Raw genomic sequence first — 26,188 nt, 5'->3', positions numbered from 1 at the left:
GACATTGCAGTTTTTGTTATTGTTTTTGTTTATTGATTTTTGTATCATGTTTCTGTGGCAGGGATCACCTGAGATGTAAACTGAAGGTCTTCTCAGGCTGTTTCTGTGTTTTTTCCCTGAACATGCACACTCACTTTCTAAATTTCCCCACATATGCAGTTGTTTTTGAATGTCCTAGTCTTTAGTGCCTGGCTTCTGAGAGTGGAAACATGAAAAATGAAAGTGGAAGCAAATGTTGCTGGATCTTTAAATCCCGTGTAAGTCACTTCAGCCAACAAGGATAGGGCTTGCAAGAGTCGGCAAGGTGTGACAACAATGGCTGCCACCACTTTCTGTGATCAGAAATAGCAGTCAGCAATCAGAGTACAGATCCTTGGTACTTGGAAGACAGTCTTTTTGGCTATAGTACCTCCTGCAACCTGTGTGTAACCTGCTTCAGAAGCACACGCACAGTTGCCTGCCACACTGCTGAGGGTAGGGGTAAGTTGCTGCTGTTTTCCTAAGAGCTGAAATTGACTGAAATTAATGCAATTTACCTGTCTGAGTTTTCCTCTAGAACTTGCAAGCCTTCAACAGACTCCAGAGTTCCAAAACAGTAACATCAGACAGATTCTGCCATTGCAGTTTTTGTCTAGTTATGGTGACAGATTCCTAGAACTTCCAACTCTACCACCTTCCCAAAATCCTCTCCTAAAACACTAATATACAGAAAATGAGTACAGCTTAATGGAAAAGTCAACTGGAACCTTGTACAAGCAGTTTCACTGATTATTTTTAAACTGATCAAGTAAAAATATTAGAACATCCTGTTATAGATATAGAGAGCCTATTAGGCACTTTGAAAGGTACCAAAAACTTAAAGCATAGACTCTTCTCAAAAAAAAGCTGTAGCCTGGTTAGAAACACAATATATACTAACATAATATATTAAATCAAAATAGTAAATAAGAAGTGCCAAATACATACCATTATTTATGATCATTACAATGAGAATCCAGAAGGAGAAGAGAGTACTGTGAGTTTAAATCATCAGAGAAAATTTCATTAAGTAGTATTCCCAAGCTATTCCTGGCAAGATATTCTGATCTAAAGAATATTAAAAAGAACTAAAACTTACCTAGCACTCACTATGTGTCAGATGCTAACTTATTCTCAAAAGAACCCCATGAAGTATGTACTATTATCTCTTTTACATAGATGAGGAAATTGAGCAAGAGAAACAGTAAGAGACTTTCCCAAGCTTAAATAACAAGTCATTCATGGAGCTGGGACTTGAATCCAGGCAGGCAAGCTCTAGGGCCTGATGTCTCTGCTCAGTCCTTGCTGAGCAGAATGGTGTGAGCAAAAGCACAGAAGTGAATGTGTGATGCATTTGCCAGAGATGGTGAAGAGGCCACACTGACAGGCATGATAGTAATTTAGACATTTTGCTGTGGGACAGTGTGTGTCCACATGCAGAAACTCTTTATTTGATTAAAATTGCAGATTTGGTTAGCACTTTCATTATATCATGTCATTTAAGAAACTTCTCCCTCAAACTACTGTAGTGCAGAAAAACAACCATATAAAAATTTTCAGTATTATGTGCTATTAAAGAAACAGTAACCTTTTCTTTTTTCATTTAGTTATTACTTAAGAGGAAAAAAAATTCTAACTTGTAACCTTATTGGAGATAATGTGCATTGGAGTGATTTGATACCACATTGTGAAAGTAAGTTAATTCTCACTTTATAATTTGGATTAGGAATTTTCAAACTTTTTGGCTTCAGGACCTGTTTATGCTGTTAAATCAACAACGATTCCAAAGAGCTTTTCTTTATGTGGGTTATGTCTATTGGTATTCATTATATTGGAATTAAAACAAAAGTTTTTAAAATAGTTAATTATTAAATCATTTTTAGGAACAGTAAAGTCAATACATGTTAATATATACAACATATTTTTATGAAAAAATTAAAAATTTCCCAAACCAACAGTGGGAATAGTGGCATTGTTTTACATTTTTGCAAATCTCTTCAATATCTGGCTTAAAGGAAGACATCTGGATTCAGTCTGTGGCAAAATCACACAATTTGTAGATTCTGGAAAATTTCACCATAAACTTACAAGGATGACAGTGAAATAAGACCATATCTTGGTATTATTGTGAACCATGGATGTAGTGAATGGATATGTTTATAAATTATAAATATGCATTTCTTAGCTAGCAGTGAATTTTATTTTTAATCACAAGCATATTTTCTCATTAAATTTCCATCTCTTATGATGATTAGAACAAAACTTAGCATGTCCTTATAGATAAATATAGGTATTTCATATAGGTACTTTATATAGGTATTTAAGAAAATGAGTTTGGTTCTTAAAAGTTTATTTCTACATGATTTGAATTTGGGATAATACATCTTCTCATGGAAACTCTCCTCTAAATGGATAAAGGATTCACAACTAACTTCTAGAAATCATATGTTAAAGAACTTATTGAAGGTAGTTCATAGGACTTTACTGATGCTGTCTTACTCTTTCACCTTCCCTTTACCTTTATTTTCTCTTTTTACCCCTTTTTAAGAGATTTTTTGTGGACGACCTCCAAAAATAAAACATGGAAAACACACCAATAGCTACAGGAATATATTTGAATATAATGAATTAGTAACTTATAGTTGTAATCCTTCAAATGGATCAGATGAATACTCACTTGTTGGAGAGAGCAAGCTTATTTGTTCTGGACCTGGCAAATGGAGTAGTGCCGCTCCTCTGTGTAAAGGTAATAATGTTTCCATTTGTTTCCTTCTTCATTTGTAAATACTGTGGAACACTTTGTAAATAGTTTTACCTATAAGTAAAACAGTCATACATGTTTCTTCCTCCGGTTAAATTGACTTCTAGTTTAATTTAGGCCAAATTGAACAGAAAATAGTTCTAGTTGTGGGGTTTCCCACCCCTCACCCCAGATGTTCTTGACATTACAGTTTACACATTGTGAACTAATTGTGTGTGTGTGTGTGTGTGTGTGTGTGTGTGTGTGTATTAGGATTTTTTTGCTTGAAAGAACTAAAAAACTCAACACACCCTGCCTCAAAAATAAAGTTTTTTCTTATATTGCAAGATGTCTGAGAGTTCTGGCTACAAATAATGGTGGAGAAAATTTTAAAAAGCTAAGCTGCTCATTGATAAGAATGATAAACTCTGAACAAAATATATTTTTAAAGCAATATTTAAGGCACTAGAGAGTTACATAAAGCAAGGAGATGCTAGAGGGTATTTGATTCTTGGAAGAAAACCACTGAATAACAGGATAATATTTACTCTTTTCAAGTGCACATGGGACATTCTCTAAGGTAGCTCATATTCTAGGCAATAAGATTATTTTTAGCACATTCCAAAGAATTGAAATCATTAAGTGCATTATCTGATCACAATGGAATAAACATAGAAATTAAAACAGGGCTAATCTAGAAAATTTGCAAATACTTGAAAATTATGAAAGGCACTCCTTACTAACCCATGAGTCAAAGATGAAGTAACAAGGGAAGTTAGAAAGTGTTTTGAATTGAGTAAAAATGAAAAACACAATACATCAAAATATCAAAATTTGTGTGATACAACAAAAGCATTGCTTAAAGGGAAATTTATAGCATGAAATACTTGTGTTAGAAAAAAATAAAAGTCTCAAATCAACAATCTAAGCTTCCACCTTAAAAAACTAAAAAAAGAAGAGCAAACTCAAAATAAGGAGACATAAGATGATCATAAAGATAGAGAGAAATCAATGAAATTGTGAAGAGAAAATAATAGAGAAAACCAATGAAACAAACCCCTGGTTCTTGGAGAAGATCAATAAAATAGATAAAGCTATAACTAGGCTGACAAGAAAGAAAAAGATATTTAATAAGTCAGACAGAGAAAGACAAATACTATATGATATCATTTATATGTGGAATCTAAAAAATACAACAAACTAGTAAATATAACAAAAAAGAAGCCGACTCACAGATACAGAGAACAAACTAGTGGTCACCAGTGAGGAGGGGCAATATAGGGGTGTGGGCGTGGAAGGTACAAATTATTGGGTATAAGATAGGCTACAAGGATGTATTGCACAACATGAGGAATATAGCCAATATTTTGTAATAACTGTAAATGGAATGTAACCTTTAAAAGTTGTATTAAAAAATAATTTTTTAAAAAAGGAATGAAAAAGAGGACAACACTATTCTGCAGACATTTAAATGGATAGTTAAAAAATATTACAATGATGATAATTGTAATATTACATCTTTATGCCTATAAATTTGACAACTGAAATGAAATTGACAAATTCCTTGAAAGACAAAAAAATACCGAAATATCTTCACACGAATATATAGGTAACCTGAATAGTCTTATACTTATTAAGGAAATATAATTTGTAGTTAAAAACCTTCCCACAGTGAGAACTGAGGCCCAGATGGCCTCCTTGGGGAATTAATTCTACTGCACATTGCAGGAATAAATAATAGCACCTCTACACAAACTGTTCAAGAAATATAAGAGGAGGAAATGCTTCTCAACTCACTTCATGGGGACATTACCTGATACTAAAACCAGACAAAAACATTGAAAGAAAATTGTAAACAATATCTGTATTGAATATAGAACTTTTTCAACAAAATATCAACAAATCAAATCCTGCTATACGTCTACGTCTCTATTCCTGCCCTACAAATAGGTTCATCTGTACCATTTTTCTAGATTCCACATATATATGTTAATATACGATATTTGTTTTTCTCTTTCTGGCTCACTTCACTCTGTATGACAGACTCTAGGTCCATCCACATCTCTACAAATGACCCAATTTCGTTCCTTTGCATTGTACTGCAGAAACTAACACAACATTGTAAAGCAGTTTTACACCAATTAAAAAAACAAAGAAGAAAAAATAATCCTGCTATATATAAAAATAAGAATACATCATAGCCAAGTAAGATTTATTCCATAAATGCAAGATTGGTTCAGATTTTAAAATTAATCAGGGTTATTTACCATATCAAAAGACTGTAATGAAAAAATATATGATCATCTTAATAGATGCAAAAAAAAGCAATTGACAGAATTCATCATCTTTTTATGATAAAACTTAGCAAACTAGGAACAGAATGGAACTAACTATATCAACCTGATAAAAGGCACATACAAAAATCACACAACTAACATTATGCTTAATAGTAAAAACCTAATTTCTTTCTCCCCAAGGTAGGAAGAAAGGAAGTATGTCTATGCTCATCACTCTATTCAGCATTGTACTGGAGGTCCCACTCACTGCAATAAGGCAAGAGAAAGAAATAAGCATACATACATTGGAATGAAAGAAATAAAATAGTCTGTATTCATTTATAACATGATTGTCTATGTAGAAAATTCCAAAGACTGATGTTTTAGCAAGGTTGCAAAATATAAGATCAACATACAGAAATCAATTATATGTCTACATACTAGCAATAAATCATTACTGAAAGTTTTATTTACAACAACTATTTGCAAATCCAAAACACAAAATACTTGCATATAAATCTAACTAACATATATGAAAGATTTAAATGGTATAAACCACTAAACACTAATAAAGGAAATTAAAGACCTTAATAAATAAAGGGATATACATTGGCCATGAAATGGAAGACTCAAAATAATAAAGGTGTAAATTCATTGTAATTGATCTATAAATTCAACATAATCCCAATAGAAACCCCAGTACAACTTTTTGTATAAATTGACAAGCTGATTCTGAAATTTATATGGAAAGACAAAAGAGCTAGAATAGTTAAACAGTTTTTGAAAATGAACTGGAGGATGTACTCTACCTGATGTCAAGACTTAGTATAAAGCATACTATAAGGCATATAAGCAAGACAGTTTGGTAGTGGTGAAAGGATAGATATATAGAGCAATAAACAAAATAGTGAGTCCAGGATTAGACCCTTGGAAATATGTCCAGTTGATTTTCACAGGTATACAGACAATTCAGTGGGGAACAATTTTTTCAACAAATGGTACCAGCACAATTGAACACCCATATGCTGAAAAAAAAAAAAAAAAAGAACCTCAGCCCAAGTTAGCACCATATGCAAACATTTATTCAAAATGAAGCATAGATATACATGTGAAACCTATAGCTACAACACTTTTACAAGAAAACACAGAAAATATTTGTGACCTAGCCAAAGATTTCTCTGATACAACCCATAAAGCATGATGCTTTAAAGAAAAAAATAATAAATTGGATACTCCAAACTCAAAATTTCTGGACTACAAAATATATTATTAAGAGAACAACAACAAAAAGCAATAGATTGGGAGAAAATATTTGCAAAGTACGTATCTAATAATTAACTTGTATCTATGATATAGGAAGAACTCAAAACACAATAATAAGAAAACAATTTTTTTAAATGAGCAAAAATTAGTAATAGACATGTTTCACCAAACACGATATGTAGATGGCAAAAAGTACATGAAAAGTTGCTCAATATCATTAGTAATTACAGGAATGTAATTTAAAATCACAATGAGATACCACTAACCAACTATTAGAATGGCTGAAATTAAAAACAAAAATGTGGCAATGCAAACAGTCAAATATACATGTAATTGAAGTTTCAGAAAGAGAGGAGAGAGAGGAATACAGAAAATTATTTGAATAAATACGGGCCAAAATATTTCAAATTTGATACAAAACAATAATCCTACAGGTACAAGAAATTCAGTGACCCTAGCAGGATAAGTAAAAATTTTAATTTTACCAAGAAGCCCCCACCAAACTAAATAGATCATGGTAAAACTACTGAAAACAAAAAATAAAAGAAAAGAGAGCCAGGGAAGAAAGGTATTATATTGAGGACACACCCACCCGCCCCCATCCCCCCCCCCCCCGTTACCCACGTTAAGAATGACAGCTGATGTCTCTTAAGGAACTGTGGAGATGAGAAGACAATAATGTCTGCTAATGTGCTGAAAGAAAAATAAAACACTTAACCTAGAATTCACTGTCAAGGAGAAATCTTCCAAAACTGAAGGTGAAATAAATAGAAAACAGTTTCAGATAAACAAAAGTTTGGGGAATTTGTCATCAGCCAACCTGAACACAAGAATTGATAAAGAAGTTCTCCTGGCTGAACAGAAATGATGTGATACTTGATGGAAATTCAGATCCACAGGAAAGGAGGAAGAACACTATTCTGGTTTAAAAGGCTGTATATTATCTGGCCCTTATCTATTGCTCAGATTTAATCTCGTAAGATATCCTCTTGAAGTCTCTGCTCAGCCCAGTGTTTTTCAGTTTGTTTTTTTTTTTCCGAATTCTGCAAAACACATTCATAGATATTGAAGTCAATCTAGAGGGTCATGACCTGTATTTTACTTTGAAGAAGTAGAGTAGAATGGGAAACACCAGAGTACACTGGTGTGAGGGCCGAGCATTTTGCCTGGCTAGCTTCTTTTCAACTTTTAAAATCGAGCTCAAATATTACCTTCTCAAAAAGTCTTTGCTACCTTTCTAAAAGAGCAGGGTACTGTAATTAGTGTCAGCATGACCTTTAAAAAAGTCCTAGAGCTAAAGAGTATCAAAAGTATCAAAAGTTTTGAACTTGCCCTGAATTTGTACCTGGTAGTCACACTTTCTCAAAACTTGTCATTAATGGAAAAAAATGTAGGAAAGCCAATAAAGTATAATGACAGTCTGTTCTAGGTGGAAAAACGTTATTAAGTTTCTCTAAATCTACTTGCCTGAAATTCAAATGCACAAATAAAGTCTTTTTTTTTTTTTCAATTAACATCTTGCCTTTCATTCCTCAGCTTTTTCTTCCCACTGGAAATTACTACTTTGCACTAGTTTTTCTGGTCCTGTGTGAAAGCAGCTTTTTATTAATTCTGGAATTTCTCCAATTTTCAGTGGTCAAATGTGAACGTCCAGTACTCGAACATGGAATAATGGTATCAGAAAGTAGAGAAAAATTTTCCTACCAAGCAGTGGTGATATTTGAATGCCTCCAGGGTTTTTACCTTAATGGCAGCAACCTAGTGTTCTGTGGTGGTAATAATACTTGGGAGCCTGAGATGCCAAAGTGTATTAAAGGTACAAATGTTGTCTTTTTCCTTTTTTTAAATTTTGTCTTTTAGTTTTTATTTCTTTGCCATTGACAAGAATAATTGAAAAAATAACTCTTTGTATTTAACTCTGTCTTGTATCCATTTCCATGAGAGATGTATGACAGAACTTACATAGAATTCTGCTGTTGTGATTTTGTATGTTTTTATAGAGTCTTAACACATTCTTTTAGCAAAGAACACAGGTATATTAATGTCTCTTGTTTGGTATTTTTATGTATAAAAATAGATGGGAATGATTTTTCAGAGTAAATTGAAGCATGGGAATTTTTACCTATATAAGTCAAGAATGAGAGGCATAATTCATATAAATGATATGAAAGTAGTAATCCCATGTGGTTTGTTCTTCAGTGCTGATTCCTCTCAATACAAAACTCCCAATTTTGGGCCATTCAGATTTAGTAACTGCCTGCTTATATTTTACAAAAAATCCTTTAAATTCATGTGATTTACACTCATTCATCATTTTTAGTAATGAAAAGAGGAAGACTATATTTAAAGCCATTTTAGTTGTTATGCTTAGTGATTCTAAAAGTATTTGCCATAGTCCACAGATATCAACAGGTGTGTGAACTTGGACAAGTTACGTAAACTTTAAATATATTTACTTACATGTAAAATGATTTAATGACTTCCTCACTGGGTGATAGCAAAGTCAAAATGGGATCCATTTAAAGCACTTAGCACAGTGCCTGGCATCTAGAAAGCTCTTAGGTAGCTTGTATGACTTACAGCATCACCTTTACACGGTATCTTCCAGGTCCAGGACTATGTTTCATTTTCCAGACTGCAACCAGTTTGGTTCTTTTTATACTGGGAAATTTCTGTTGTCACCAGAATAAGACCAGTATTTCTACCACTCCCCACCTCATACAGATATCATTTGTCTCTTTACTGGGCATTTTTATTTGGCAACAGAAAGTAAATTTCATAACAACCGAAAGGCAGGAGAAGTCCTTACTTATTGAAATGAAATGGAGGATTTCTGGCAGGGACTACTAATTAGCTGCTCTGCTTAAGACTTGAGAGACTATTTTGATATGGTAGAAGGAATTATCTTCCTGATTTCAGGGCTGCTTTCTCTGGCTTCTTCCTTTTAGTTGCAGCAGAAGCAAAAGACAAGAGGAAGAGAGGGAAGAGCATTAACCTGGGCAGACTGCATTCAGGGTCCCAGTGTGGCTCTGCTCACTTAAGTAACATCACTTCTGTGGGTTCTAGTTTCCTGTTGTCTAATGACTCAAACTAATGTCAGTTACTGGCATCTAATTTGTTTGTTTCCTATCGCCCTGATATTTTGAAGGATTGAGGGGGATTATTCATGTTAACATGGTAATTAGAACACCTTTTATAATTACTGTAAACCTGGTACCCAGTAACCTCCTTCAGTACCTTGGTGAGTGCTGTGAAGTTTTGTGGGGAAAGAGATGTTTTTTTGGTGGATGATATATAAAGATTGCATATGAAATTTATATTCATTGACCCATCCATGTCCTAGTGGGCCTATACACTGTGGTATACTATATTTGTTGATATGCTCTTTTGAAAGTTGACCATAAACATTTCATAAGGACTTATAAAACACTGATACAGTTTAGTGTTTGAAGAAGATGTGAATTGTTTGTGAGAAAAAGCCTATGAAGAAAAGAAGCTACAGTGACCTTTTTTTTAAAATAAAAAGTCAACTCTCCTTATGGGATTGTCAATCATTTTTTATCATCAGTCAGAGAAAGACTATACCAAAAGGATCAGTAGCAACATATAATGGTGTTAAGTCAGATCTAAATGTGCTAATATGAAAAAATGTCCAAGAAATCCTTAGTGAAATAGAAAAAAATTATGGAATATACTACTACTTGGATCTTTTAAAAGAATACATAAATTTTATGATTTATAATTAGTTAACTACTAGGATTTTCATTATAAAATACAAAGTTGTAGTGAACATTTTATATACACATCCTTGTGCACTTGTACAAATATATATTTAGGTTAAACTCAGGAGTAGAATTGCAAAGTTCTGAGTGTATGTGTATTATTTATTTTGAGAAATAATCTTTAAAAAAATAAAAAAACCAAAATTAAATTCATAATTTTGTATTGACAAGGATGGTGAATTGAGTCAAATTTATTTTTCCAGGTTACAAGCCTACTCATCCAACCAAGACTCCACTTTTAAAATATCCAGGTTCAGTAACTCTTTATCCTACTTATAGTTAAGAAATTTATAAAGTGATGGGTGTAAAATCATGTCTTATTTTAATTTGCATTTCTTTAATTATCAGTGAGGCTTAACTTTTTCTGTCTACATTTATTTATTCATGTTCTTTGTTCATTTTTCTATTAGGTTTCTAAAACTGTTTTTTTTGTTGATTTGAACTTACTATAAATTGAAGCCCTTTTAATGTGAAGTGAACTTTTTTCCTAGGGTTGTTTTTTTTTTTTCTTTTCTTTTCTTTTTTTTGTTTGCTTTATTTTCACTAGTCAGTGTTCTTTTAGGATTTTATACTGTACTATTAGATATGAGTTGCTTTTTATAACTTTTTGTTACCTGAGTATATTTTTATACATTAATATATTTTTGTAAATTTTCAAACATTACAGAAGTATACAGAGTAAAAGATTTGTTCTCCCTCCTAGCCTATTACCTTAGTTAATCACTGTTAGTGTGTCTTTACTCTATTTCTGTACATCAAAATCCTTATATATGTAGCTATACATTTAATTTGGTGTTTATTTTCTTAAACAAAAATGGCATCATACTGTTCAAATTTTTTTGAAACTAGCATTTTTCCACTTAATGTCTTATATTGAGATTGTATTTTTATTTATTCTCATCCTTTTAAATGATGACTTTAATATATGCCATCATATTTTATTTAACTATTCTCCTATTGGTGGTCATTTATATGTGCAAAACTTTTACATTAATAGGTAGCTGGATTTATCGATCTTTTCCCTAATGGCTGTGAGCGTTGTGTCTTTCTTATAAAAGCTTTAGGACTTCCTTAAGCTGAAATTATATAAACATTTAAACCATGCATCTTAATTGCATTCTTTGGATTTAAATCTTTGGTACATCTGAAATTCATTATGGTATGTGGAATGAGATTGGGTCCCTCTTCACTCCACTCACCCCCATCCAATGGCAAAGTAGCACCATTTGTTGAATAACTTGTCTTCTCTCCAAGTGTTTTGAGGTGCCACTTTTTATCATCCATTAAATCCATAGGCGTTTTAGTCTTCTATCTGTTCCCTTGAACTCTGTCCATATCTGTGCCAACACCAAGTTGTTGTTTTTCGTTCTAGTACTATAATATGTTTTAATGTCTGGCAGAACGCTTACTGTAATTTTTCCAGATCAACATTTATTTAATTTTTCTTACCATTTCATCCAATTCAGTAGCATTATATACATTCACATTGTTGTGCAACCATCACTACTATCTATCTCTAAAACTTTTTCATCATCTCAAACTAAAACTTTATACCCATTAAGCAGTCATGCTCCTTTCTCAACCTTCCTCCCACATTCAATAACTTCTTTCTACTTTCTGTCTCTGAATTTAACTTACCTAGATACCTCATTTAAGTGGTACTTTACATGTGTCTCTTTGTGTCTGGGTTATTTCACTTAGCATAATGTCTTCAAAGTTCATCCACCTTGTATCAGAACTTTATTCCTTTTTATGGCTGAAAATATTCCAGTGTTTGTATATACCACATTTTATTTATTCATTCATCTGTTGATAGATACTGGGTTGTTTTCACCTTTTGACATTCTAAACAATGCTTTTCAGAATATTGGCATTCAAGTATCTGTTTGAGTACCTCTTTTGAATTTTTTTGTGGGGTATATACCTTGGAGTGGAATTGTTGTGTTATATATTAATTCTTGTTTAATTTTTGGAGGAACATTCATACTGTCTTCCATTTTTAAAAAGTTTTTAAGTGGCTGCACCATTTTCATTCCCACAAGTGATGTACAAAGTTTCTAATTTCCCAAACTCTTTGCCAACACATGTTAATTTCTGTTTTTTATATAATAACCATCATAATCTATGTTAGTTAATAGGTGTGAAGTAGTATCTCATTGTGTCTTTTATTTCCCTAACGATTAATGATATGGTGAGCAGCTTTTCATGTGCTTCTTGGCCATTTGTATATCTTCTTTGGAGAAATGTCTATTCAAGTCCCTTGCCCATTTGTAAAATGGCTTTTTGTTGTTGTTATTGAGTTTTAGGAATTTGTAATATATTTCGGATATCAATCCCTTATCAGACGTATGATTTACAGATGTTTCTGCCCATTCTGTGAGTTGGTTTTTGCTATGTTGATAGTGTCCTTTGATACACAAAAGTTTTTAATTTTGATGTAGTCCAATATATCTATTTTTTCTTTTGTTGCCTATGCTTTTGGTGTCACATCTAAGAAGTCATTGCCAGTTCAACATCATGAAATTTGTCCTCTATGTTTCCTTCTAAGAGTTTTATAGTTTTAAGTCTTTTGTTTTTGATACATTTTGAATTAATTTTTGTATATGGTGTAAGATAAGTGTCAAATTTCATTCTTTGCATGTGGATATCCAGTTTTCTAAAAATCATTTGTTGAAAAGACTGCCCTTTCCCCATTGAATGCTCTTAGAATCCTTGTGAACAATCATTTGACCATATAAGCAAGGGTTTACTTCTGGGCCCTATATTCTATACCATTGGTCTGTATGTCTGTCTCTATGCCAGTACCATTCTGTTTTATTATTGTAGCTTTTTAGTAAGTTTTGAAATCAGGAAGTATGAGCCCTTTCAGCATTGCTCTTCTTTTTCAGGATTGTCTTGGCTGTTGCTAGTCCCTTGATATTCCATATAAATTATAGGTTGTATTTTTCTTTTTCTGCAAAATGCATTTTCAAGATGGTGATAGAGAGTGCATTAAATCTGTAAATTGTTTTGTGTAGTATTAACATCTTAACAATATTAAGTCTTCCTGTCCATGACCACAGGATGTCTTTCCATTTATTTATGTCTTCTTCACTTTCTTTCAGAAATTTTTATAGTCTTCAATGTACAAGCCTTTCATCTCCTTGGTTAAGTTTGAGTATTTTATTCTTTTTAATGCTATTGTAAATGGAATTGTTTGCTTAATTTCATTTTTGGATTGTTCATTGTTAGTGTATAGAGACACAACTGATTTTTGTGTGTTCATTTTCTATCCTTCAACTTTGCTGAATTTATGTATTAGTTCTAACATTTGTGTATGTGTTTGTGTGTACGTGTGTGATCTTTATAGAGCTTTCTATGTAGAAAATCATGTCATCTATAAAGAGAGATCATTTTATTTCTTCTTTCCCATCTGGATATTTTTAACTTCTTTTTTACGTAATGATTCTGACCCAAACTTCCAATGTTACATTGAATTGAAGTGGCAAATGCAGGAATTCTGTGTTGTTCCTGATCTTAAGGGAAAAAAATTTTAGTATTTCAACATTGAGTATGATGTTAGCCACGAGTATTTTATAAATGGCCTGTATAATGTTGAAGAGTCTTCCTACTCCAGAGCAACTTCTAAATCATTTTTAAGCCTTCCTCTATCTTTTGAGTAGAATCATATTGAATTCAAGCCTATATTTTTGGAATACACTAATGATAAATTTGCTTGCTATACCACAGAATTAGTCACAAGGAATATCAGTGGACAGGAAGAAGAATGTTGATGGCATTGAATATAAATTTATAATATTTTATAATGCAACTTTTAATGAGAAACATTAATATAATTTATAAGGAAAATTAAATTATAATTATGAATTATAAAAAGGCACAAAACCAAAACCAATGAATTTATAGATCTTTAAGATTTAGTTAGTCTTCCTTTTTACCTATTTCCATTTTTTTCCTAGGATATCCCAATCCCAGTGACGAAATACTATCACTTGATGACTTTGAGGATTTAGGTATCATTTTGTTATTAATAACCCTGTACTATGAGACCTTAGAGTTCTACATGGAAATATGTTCCAATCATTTGTAGGTAGGGAAGAAACAATGTGTCACAAATAATTAGTAATAATTGACATTTATAGTTATTTTATTAGTGCAGATACCATGACAAATGTAAGTGGTAGTATATATAGACACATGTAGATAATTTTCTCTAGTCTAGTTAATTCTAACAGTACTAGTAACCTATACAAAATAACCTGGTGTGGTAGCTAAAGCACAAAACAATGAAAAATGAGGCTCCTGTTAAGAGTTTCACAAGGTGGATCCTGTACCTGGAATCTGTTTAAAAGGGTTCTGTGATCAAAATGACTTGGATGCAGTAGCAGTCATGCTAAAACTAGATTGATAAACATTTTTACTGTAGTTTTTAGACGATCTGATCAAAATTAAAATACAGCTGCTATCTAGGACTCATAGATGCTTAATATCTTCAAAACTGTTTTCATATTTTCTCAGATGCAGGAATCATTGCTCTGATTATTCTTACTGCAAGTAAGTATCTCAAACTTCGATACCACTTAAGTGAAAATGTAATATGAAGATGAGATGCACATTATTTTTTCAATGACTTTTCAGTTGCTATAGTTTTTATAGGTTGAAATTGAGTAGAACAGTCTTAAAAAACCTGACCTTTTCTGTGATATACTACCTTGTGTTGGTGATTGTATATTCTTTTATATTCTACATGTCCACCTAGTAACAAACCCTAAATAATACATATTTTTTCAAAATTATTAGTCATATGAGTCTATTTCCCAAATATGCTTTGGGTAATTTTCTAAATTAAGCAAAGGCTCTGACTTATTGTGGACTGTTTAAGTGATTCCAGGGGATTGGATTTAGATACTGAAGGGTCGAGATGGAATATAAATGTATATGGGCTCAAATAAAATAACATTTTCTAACCGCAGAAATGTAACCAATGCTTATTTCTTCTGCTTGGTTTGGAATCTTGGTGATTAGTTTTCAGAGTCACATATCATTTGTTTCCTGTTTTCTTGTAGTTGTTGCTGTTGTAGTAGTTTGTACCTGCTTCTACAGATGTCTTCACAGTGAGAAGAAAGAGGAGAAGGATATGAAAGAGAAGGAAGAAAAGGATATGAAAGAGAAGGAGAAGAAAGAGAAGGAGGAAAAGGAGAAAAAGGAAAACGAGAAGAAGGAAAACGAGAAGAAGGAAAAGGAGAAGGAGAAGAAAGAGAAGGAGATGAAAGGGTAAATCAAAGCATGTTTCCTCTAACTTATTCTAAACTTTGTACTTTTGACATACTTTTGTGCATTTCTTTGTCCTCTATATTGCATGCTGTGTTTTTCTAAAATGTGCCTGCATGAGTGTGCTGTCTGAATTGCATTTCATTACTAAAAATGTTTTTAGCTGCTTTTAATATCACTGCAACAGGAGAAATTTGTGCAGAATTTCATCAGCTATTATGACTGTAGGAAAAATTTCTGTGGGATTTGAGGTTTAAGTTCTGCAGCAAATCATGAACTGTTAGAGGGTTTTCCCTACCCTAGGTGTACCCTACTTCCTAGATTGGACTGGTGGCCAAGATGAAATTTTAAATGGTTCATTGGAGACTTGGACATTTATATTCACTGGAATTTTTATGATGAAAATCTCCATTTATCTGTCCAACTTAGGTCACTGTAAGAAGCTATGTAGTTAAAATTTGATTTCTTTTCACTTAGAGTTGTTATTTATATAACTGGGGAATTAAAAGCAGCATTATTTGATTTCCAATTTATGTTCTCTTAATTTACTAAGTGGCAGTAAAACTGATGGAGTTAAACTTCAAGTTACTAAAAGGGGTAGGATTTATAAGGCATCTCATTAGTTTTGTCTTTCTCTTTATCTGTAAAAATAAAAAAATCAGTGGGGGTGCTTAGAATAAAAAAAAGTGTACAGAGGATATTCAAGATGGCGAAGGATTAAGACATGGAGATCACCTTCCTCCCCACAAATAAATCAAAAATACATCTACATGTGAAACAACTCCTACAGAACACCTACTGAACACTGGCAGAAGACCTCAGACTCCCCAAAAGGCAAGAAACTCCCCACATACCTGGGTAGGGCAAAAGAAAAAAGAAAAAACAGAGACAAAAGAATAGGGATGGAACCTGTACTTCTGGGAGGAGCTGTGAAGGAGAAAAAGTTTCCACAAAGTAGGAAGCCACTTCACTGGCAGAGATGGGGGGTAGGTGAGGGGGAAGCTTCAGAGCCATGAAGGAGAGTGCAGCAACAGGGGTACATAGGGCAAAGCGGAGAGATTCCTGCACAGAGGATCAGTGCCGACCAGCACTCACCAGCCTGAGAGGCTTGTCTGCTCATCTGCTGGGGCGGGTGGGGGCTGGGAGTGGAGGCTCAGGCTTTGGAGTTCAGAATCCAGGAAGAGGACTGGGGTTGGCTGCGTGAACACAGCCTGAAGGAGGCTAGTGCACCACAGCTAAACAGGAGGGAGTCCGGGAAAAAGTCTGGAACTGCCTAAGAGTCAAGAGACCATTGTTTCAGGGTGCACGAGGAGAGGAAATTCAGAAAACCGCCTAAACAAGCTTCAGAGACAGGTGCGAACCGCGGCTATCACTGCAGACACCAGAGATGGGCATGAAATGCTAAGACTGCTGCTGCAGCCACCAAGAAGCCTGTGCGCAAGCACAGGTCACTATCCACACCTCCCTTCCCAGGAGGCTGTGCAGCCCACCACTGCCAGGGTCCCGTGATCCAGGGACAATTTCCACAGAAGAACACACGGCATGTCTCAGGCTGTTGCAACGTCACACTGGCCTCTGCCGCCACTGGCTTGCCCACATTCTGTACCCATCACTCCCCCCGGCCTGAGTGAGTCAGAGCCCCCAATCAGCCGCTCCTTTAACCTCCTCCTGTCTGGGCAAAGAACAGATGCCAGAGGGCGACCTACATGCAGAGATGGGGCCAAATCCAAAGGTGAACCCCAGGAGCTGTGCGAACAAAGAAGAGAAAGGGAAATTTCTCCGTGCAGATTAAATCTCCCCAATCAACTTGATGTACCCTCCATCTGTGGAATACCTGAACAGACAACAAATCATCCCAAAATTGAGGCAGTGGATTTTGGGAGGAAGTGTGGACTTGGGGTTTGCTGTATGCGACTGACTACTTTCTGATTTTTATGTTTATCTTAGTATAGTATTCAGCGCTTGTTATCATTGGTGGATTTGTTTATTGCTTTGATTGCTCTCTTCTTTTTTCTTTCATTACTTTTAAATTTTTTAATTTTAATTATTTTTTAATTTTAATAACTTTATTTTCTTTCATTTTATTACTGTTTTTTCTTTCGTTCTATTTTTTCTCCCTTTTCTTCTGAGCTGTGTGGCTGACAGGGTCTTGGTGCTCTGGCCGGGTGTCAGGCCTGAGCTTCTGAGGTGGGAGAGCCAAGTTCAGGACATCAGACCACCAGCGACCTCCGAGCCCCAAGTAATATCAATCGGCGAGGGCTCTCCCTGAGATCTCTGTCTCAAGACTAAGACCCTGCTCCACTGAACGACCAGCAAGTTCCAGTGCTGGATACCCCATGCCAAACAATTAGCAAGACGGGAACACAACCCCACCCATTAGTAGAGAGGCTGCCTAAAATCATAATAAATTCACAGACACCCCAAAACACACCACCGGACATGGTTCTGCCCACCAGGAAGAAAAGATCATGGCTCATCCACCAAAACACAGGCACCAGTCCCCTCCACGAGGAAGCCTACACAACCCACTGAACCAAACTTACCAACTGGGGGCAGACACCAAAAACAATGGGAACTACGAACCTGCAGCCTGAGAAAAGGAGACCCCAAACACAGAAACTTAAGCAAATGAGGAGACAGAGAAATATGCAGAAGGTGAAGGAGCAAAGTAAAAATGCACCAGACCAAACAAATGAAGAAGAAATAGGCAGTCTACCTGAAAAAGAATTCAGAGTAATGATAGTAAAGATGATCCAAAATCTTGGATATAAAATGGGGCAAATACAAGAAACATTTAACAAGGACCTAAAAGTACTAAAGAGCAAACAAACAGTGATGAACAACACAAGAAATGAAATTTAAAATTCTCTAGAAGGAAACAATAGCAGAATAACTGAGGCAGAAGAACGGATAAGTGACCTGGAAGATAAAAGAGTGGAAATAACTACTGCAGAGCAGAATAAAGAGAAAAGAATGAGAAGAATTGAGGACAGTCTCAGAGACCTCTGGGACAACATTAAATGCACCAACATTCAAATTATGGGGGTCCCAGAAGAAGAAGAGGAAAAGAAAGGGACTGAGAAAATATTTGAAGAGATTATAGTTGAAAATTTCCCTCTTGTGGGAAAGGTAATAGTCAATCAAGCCCAGGAAGCCCAGAGAGTGCCATACAGGATACTCAAAGGAGAAACATGACAAGACACATATTAATCAAACTATCAAAAAGTAAATACAAAGAAAAAATATTAAAAGCAGCAAAGGAAAAGTAACAAATAACATACAAAGGAATCCCCATAAGGTTAACAGCTGATCTTTCAGCAGAAACTCTGCAAGCCAGAAGGGAGTGGCAGGATATATTTAAAGTAATTAAAGGGAAAAACCTACAACCAAGATTACTCTACCCAGCAAGGATCTCATTCAGATTTGACAGAGAAATTAAACCTTTACAGACAAGCAAAAGCTAAGAGAATTCAGCACCACCAAACCAGCTTTACAAGAAATGCTAAAGGAAATTCTCTGGGCAGGAAATACAAGAGAAGGAAAAGACCTACAAAAACAAGCCCAAAGCAATTAAGGAAATGGTAATAGGAACATATATATTGATAATTACCTTAAATATAAATGGGTTAAATGCTCCAACTAAAAGACACAGGCTCGCTGAATGGTTACAAAAACAAAACCCATATATATGCTGTCTACAAGAGACCCACTTCAGACCTAGGGACACATACAGACTGAAAGTGAGGGGATGGAAAAAGATTTTCAGTGCAAATGGAAATCAAAGAAAGCTGGAGTAGCAATTCTCATATCAGACAAAATCGACTTTAAAATAAAGACTATTACAAGGGACAAAGAAGGACACTACATAATGATCAAGGGATCAATCCAAGAAGAAGAAATAACAATTGTAAATATTTATGCACCCAACATAGGAGCACCTCAATACATAAGGCAAATACTAACAGCCATAAAAGGGAAATCGACACTAACACAATAATAGTAGGAGACTGTAACACCCCACTTTCACCATTGGACAGATCATCCAATATGAAAATAAATAAGGAAACACAAGCTTTAAAGGACACATTAAACAAGATGCACTTAATTGATATTTATAGGACATTCATTCCCAAAACAACAGAATACACTTTCTTCTCAAGTGCTCATGGAACATTCTCCAGGATAGATCATATCTTGGGTCACAAATCAAGCCTTGGTAAGTATAAGAAAATTGAAATCGTATCAAGTATCTTTTCCGACCACAATGCTATGAGACTAGATATCAATTTCAGGAAAAAACTGTAAAAAATACAAACACATGGAGGCTAAACAATACACTACTAAATAACCAAGAGATAACTGAAGAAATCAAAGAGGAAATCAAAAAATACCTAGAAACAAATGACAATGCAAACACGATGACCCAAAACCTATAGGATGCAGCAAAAGCAGTTCTAAGAGGGAAGCTTATAACAACACAATCCTACCTCAAGAAACGAGAAACATCTCAAATAAACAACCTAACCTTACATCTAAAGCAATTATAGAAAAGGAACAAAAAACCACAAAGTTAACAGAAGGAAAGAAATCATAAAGATCCGATCAGAAATAAATGAAAAAGAAATGAAAGAAACGATAGCAAAGATCAATAAAACTGAAAGCTGGTTCTTTGGGAAGATAAGCAAAATGGATAAACCATTAGCCAGGTTCATCAAGAAAAAAAGGGAGAAGATTCAAATCAACAGAATTAGAAATGAAAAAGGAGAAGTAACCACTGACACTGCAGAAATACAAAGGATCATGAGAGATTACTACAAGCAACTATATGCCAATAAAATGGACAACCTGGAAGAAATGAAAAAATTGTTAGAAAAGCACAACTTCCGAGACTGAAACAGGAAGAAATAGAAAATATAAACACACCAGTCACAAGCACTGATATTGAAACTGTGATTAAAATCTTCCAACAAACAAAAGACCAGGACCAGATGGCTTCACAGGTGAATTCTATCAAACATTTAGAGAAGAGCCAACAACTATCCTTATCAAACTCCTCCAAAATATAGTAGAGGGAGGAGCACTCCCAAACTCATTCTACAAGGCCACCATCATCCTGATACCAAAACCAGACAAAGATGTGAAAAAGAAAAAACTACAGGCCAATATCACTGATGAACATAGACGCAAAAATCCTCAACAAAATACTAGCAAACAGAATACAACAGTACATTAAAAGGGTCATACACCATGATCAAGTGGGGTGTATCGCAGGAATGCAAGGATTCTTCAAAATATGCAAATCAATCAATGTGATACATCATATTAACAAATTGATGGATAAAAACCATATGATCATCTCAATAGATGCAGAAAAAGCTTCTGACAAAATTCAACACCCAGGGGCTTCCCTGGTGGCGCAGTGGTTGAGAATCTGCCTGCTAATGCAGGGGACACGGGTTCGAGCCCTGGTCTGGGAAGATCCCACATGCCACGGAGCAACTGGGCCCATGAGCCACAAACTACTGAGCCTGCGCGTCTGGAGCTTGTGCTCCACAACAAGAGAGGCCACGACGGTGAGAGGCCCACGCACAGCGATGAAGAGTGGCCCACGCTCGCCGCAACTAGAGAAAGCCCTCGCACAGAAACGAAGACCCAACACAGTCAAAAATAAATTAATTAATTAATTAATAAAAATTAAAAAAAAAAATTCAACACCAATTTGTGATAAAATCCCTCCAGAAAGCAGACCTAGAGGGAACTTACCGCAACATATAAAAGGCCATATATGACAAGCCGACATCCAACATTGTTCTCAATGGTGAAAAACTGAAACCATTTCCACTAAGATCAGCAATAAGGCAAGGTTGCCTATTCTCACCACTATTATTCAACAAACTTTTGGAATTTTTAGCCACAGCAATCAGAGAAGAAAAAGAAAAAACAGGAATCCAAATCGGAAAAGAAGAAGTAAAACTGTAACTGTTTGCAGATGAGATGATACTATACATAGAGAATTCTAGATGCCACCAGGAAACTACCAGAGCTAATCAATGAATTTGGTAAAGTAGCACAATACAAAATTCATGCCAAGAAATCTCTTGCATTCCTATACACTAATGATGAAAATCTGAAAGAGAATTTAAGGAAACACTCCCATTTACCACTGCAACAAAAATAATAAAATACCTAGGAATAAACCTACCTAGGGAGACAAAACACCTGTATGCAGAAATTTATAAGACACTGATGAAAGAAATTAAAGGTGATACAAACAGATGGAGAGATATACCATGTTCTTGGATTGGAAGAATCAACATTGTGAAGGTGACTGTACTACCCAAAGCAATCTACAGATTCAATACAATCCCTATCAAACTACCAATGGCATTTTTCACAGGACTAGAACAGAAAATTTCACAATTTGTATGGAAACACAAAAGACCCCGAATAGCCAAAGCAATCTTGAAAATGAAAACGGAGCTGGAGGAATCAGGCTCTCTGACTTCAGACTATACTACAAAGCTACAGTAATCCAGACAGTATGGTACTGGCACAAAAACAGAAATATAGATCAATGGAACAGGATAGATAGCCCTGAGATAAACCCATGCACATATGGTCACCTTATCTTTGATAAAGGAGGCAAGCATAAAGTCACCTTATCTTTGATAAAGGAGGCAAGCATAAACAGTGGAGAAAAGACAGCCTCTTCAATAAGTGGTGCTGGGATAATTGGACCCCTACATGTAAAAGAATGAAATTAGAACACCATACACAAAAGTAAATCCAAAACGGATTAAAGACCTAAATATAAGGCCAGACACTATAAAACTCTTATAGGAAAACATAGGCAGAACACTCTATGACATAAATCACAACAAGATCCCTTTTGACCTACCTCCTAGAGAAATGGAAATAAGAACTAAAATAAACAAATGGGACCTAATTAAACTTAAAAGCTTTTTCACAGCAAAGGAAATCATAAACAAGACAAAAAGACAACCTCGGAATGGGAGAAAATATTTGCAAATGAAGCAACTGACAAAGGATTAATCTCCAGAATATACAAGCAGCTCATGCAGCTCAATATCAAAAAAACAAGCAACCCAATCCAAAAAGGGGCAGAAAACCTAAATAGACATTTCTCCAAAGAAGATATACAGATTGCCTACAAACACATGAAACATCACTAATCATTAGAGAAATGCAAATCAAAACTACAATGAGGTATTTCCTCACACCAGTCAGAATGGCCATCATCAAAAAATCTACAAACAATACATGCTGGAGAGGGTGTGGAGAAAAGGGAACCCTCTTGTACACTTGGTGGGAATGTAAATTGCTACAGCCACTATGGAGAACAATATGGAGGTTCCTTAAAAAACTGAAAATAGAACTACCATATGACCCAGCAATCCCACTACTGGCCATATACCCTGAGAAAATCATAACTCAAAAAGAGTCATGTACCACAATGTTCATTGCAGCTCTATTTACAATAGCCAGAACATGGAAGCAACCTAAGCGCCCATGTACAGATGAATGGATAAAGAAGATGTGGCACATATATACAATGGAATATTACTCAGCCATAAAAAGAAACAAAATTGAGTTATTTGTAGTGAGGTGGATGGAGCTGGAGTCTCTCATACAGAGTGAATTAAGTCAGAATGAGAAAAGCAAATACCGTATGCTAACACATTTATATGGAATCTAAAAAAAAAAAAAAAAAGGTTCTGAAGGACCTAGGGGCAGGACAGGAATAAAGACGCAGATGTAGATAATGGACTTGAGGACACGGTGAGGGGGAAGGGTAAGCTGCGACTAAGTGAGAGAGTGGCATTGACATATATACACTACCAAATGTAAAATAGATAGCTAGTGGGAAGCAGCCGCATAGCACAGGGAGATCAGCTCGGTGCTTTGTGACCATCTAGAGGGGTGGGATAGGGTGCGTGGGAGGGAGATGCAAGAAGGAAGGGATATGTGGATATATGTATACATATAGCTGATTCACTGTTATACAGCAGAAACTAACAATACATTGTAAAGCAATTATACTCCAATAAAGATGTTTTTTTAAAAAGTGTATAAATTCACATTGTCTTCAGAAAATAGAGGTTTTAAACATAAAAATTTAAATTTTAAGGGTATAATTTACAATTTTATGAAAGATTTAGAATAAATCATGGCCAATAAACCTGATTAACATAGACACAAATAATCCTCAACAAAACACTAACAAACTGCATTCAGCAATACATTAAATGGACCATACATCATGATCAAGTGGAATTTATCCCAGTTATGCAAGGATGGTTCAACATCTGCAAAATAATCAATGTGATATACCACATTAACAAAATGTAAGATAAAAGTTGTATGATCATCTCAATAGATGTGGTAAAAGCATTTGACCAAATTCAGCATCCATTTATAATAAAAACTCTGAGTAATGTGGGTGGTGAAGGAACATACCTCAATATAATAAAGGCCATATATATATCAGCTGAAAGCTTTTCCTGTAATATCAGTAACAATACAAGGTGCCCACCCCTGCCTCTTTTATTCAACATAGAATTGGAATACCTAACCACAGAAATCAGAGAAGAAAAAGAAATAAAATCAGCCAAATTCAAAAGGAAAAAGTAAAACTGTCACTATTTGCTGGTGACATGATATTATATGTAGAAAACCTTAAAGATTTTACCAGAGATCTTATAGAGCTAATAAACAAATTCAGTAATGTTACAGGATACAAAATCAATATACAAATATCTGTTGCATCTCTTAACTAACAACAAACTATCAGAAAGAGAAATTAAGAAAGCAGTCTCATTTACAGTAACATCAAAAAGAAAAGTACCTGTGTTTAACCAAGGAGTTGGAAGACCTGTACACTGAAAATTATCTCATTAATTAAATAAATTGAAGGAGATGAATAAATGGAAAGATATTTCATGTTCATGGATTGGAAGGATTAACATTGTTAACATATTCTCAAAGCAATCTACAGATTCAGTGCAATCCCCATCAAAATTCCAATGGCATTGTTCACAGAAGTAGAACAAACAATCCTAAAAATTTCATATGAAGCCACAAAAGCAATCTTAAGAAAGAACAAAGCTGGCGACACCATGCTCCGTGGTTTCAAACTATATTATAATGCTCTAGAAATCTTTTTTGGTTTTTAGCTCATTTTATTCAATTTAATCACTTCTGAATTGTGTAGAAGCGTTTTACATCTTTAGTCACATTTCTAAGAAACAAAGTGATGGAAGAGATGTTTTAAAAGCTACAGGTGCTGGAGAGCAAGGGCTAAGTATAGGCTTGACAAGTAGACAAAGCCTCCCGGGTTTACTCAGAAGTTCAGAGAGGAAAGTGTTCTCTGCACACACCTATGCAGTGTTGGCATAAAAACATAGATCAATGGAACAGAATAGAGAGCCCAGAAATAAACCCACATATATAAAGTCAATTAATTTACAACAAAGGAGGCAAGAATATACAATGGGGAAAGGAGTCTCTTCAATAAACTGTGTTGGGAAAACTGAACAGCTACATTCAAAAGAATGAAACTGGATTGCTATCTTACACCATACACAAAAATTAACTCCAAGTAGCTTCAAGACTTGAACATAAGACCTGAAATCATAAAACTCCTAGAAGAAAACATAAGCAGAAACTCGTTGATATACATCTTCACAATTATATTTTTTGGATTTCACACCAAAAGCAAAAGCAACAAAATAAAAAATAAACAAGTGAACTACATCAAACTAAAAATGCTTCTGTACAGCAAAGGAAACCATCAACAAAATGAAAGGGCAACCTACTGAACTGCAGAAAATAATTGCAAATAATATATTTGATAAGTGGTTTATATCCAAAATATGTGAAGAACTGATACAACTCAGTAGTAAAAAATCAAACAATTTTATTAAAAATGGGCATAGGATCTAGATGGACATTTTCCAAAGAAGGCATATAGATCACCAACAGGTGCATGAAAAGATACTCAACATTACTAATCATCAGGGAAATACAAATCAAAATCCCATTGTTATATCATCTCATACTATTGAGGTTCCTCAAAATATCAAAAATAGAACTACCATACAATTCAGCAATTCCACTTCTGGGTATTTATCCAAAGGAAATAAAAACACTAACTTGAAAAGATATCTGCCCCCCTATATTCATTGCAACATTATTCACTAGCCTAGATATGGAAACAATCTAAGTGTCCATTGATGGATGAATGTATAAAGAAAATGTGATAGATAGATAGACAGATAGATAGATAGATAGATGATAGATAATAGAATTGTTCAACCATAAAAAAGAATGAAATCTTGCCATTTGCAACAACATGGATGGACATGGACCTTGAGGGCATTTTGCTTAGTGAAATAAGTCAGATAGAGAAAGACAAATACCGTATGATATCACTTATATGTGGAATCTTAAAAAACAAAAGACAAGCTCATACATGCATAAAACAGATTGGTGAGGCCAGAGGAAGGGGCTGGGGGTTTGGCATATCACGTGAAAGGAGTCAAAAGTTATAAACTTCCAGTTTTAAAATAAGTCATGAGGATGTAATGTACAGCATGGTGACTATAGTTAACATTAATAATACTGTATTGCATATTTGAAAGTTGCTAAGAGAGTATAAAAAGTTCTTATCACAAGAAAAATATTTGTACATATATATGGTGCCGGATATTTACAAGACTTATTGTGGTGATCATCGTGCAGTATTTACATATATCAAGTCATTCTGAGTACACCTAAAGCTAAGGCAACACTATCTCAATTTTAAGAAAAAGCCCATA

At 34.6% G+C, this 26,188-nt stretch overlaps 1 protein-coding gene across 1 annotated transcript in view; it reads left to right on the top strand.

The window, feature by feature from the left end:
• The window catches only part of LOC137760732 (membrane cofactor protein-like), a 29,997-nt gene extending 14,640 nt beyond the window's left edge, over positions 1-15,357 (top strand). The window contains exons 4-10 of the mRNA XM_068537636.1: positions 1,626-1,711; positions 2,567-2,764; positions 7,931-8,113; positions 10,283-10,330; positions 14,039-14,092; positions 14,598-14,633; positions 15,146-15,357. Coding sequence (XP_068393737.1) covers positions 1,626-1,711; positions 2,567-2,764; positions 7,931-8,113; positions 10,283-10,330; positions 14,039-14,092; positions 14,598-14,633; positions 15,146-15,357 — 817 coding nt within the window. The remainder of the gene's footprint in view (positions 1-1,625; positions 1,712-2,566; positions 2,765-7,930; positions 8,114-10,282; positions 10,331-14,038; positions 14,093-14,597; positions 14,634-15,145) is intronic.
• The last annotated feature ends 10,831 nt before the right edge of the window (positions 15,358-26,188 follow it).

Source organism: Eschrichtius robustus, chromosome 3 (genome assembly GCF_028021215.1).
Source record: "Eschrichtius robustus isolate mEscRob2 chromosome 3, mEscRob2.pri, whole genome shotgun sequence".
Taxonomy (NCBI): Eukaryota; Metazoa; Chordata; class Mammalia; order Artiodactyla; family Eschrichtiidae; genus Eschrichtius; species Eschrichtius robustus.
Note: the sequence above shows the minus strand (reverse complement) of the source record. Positions and strands in the feature narration are given on the sequence as shown.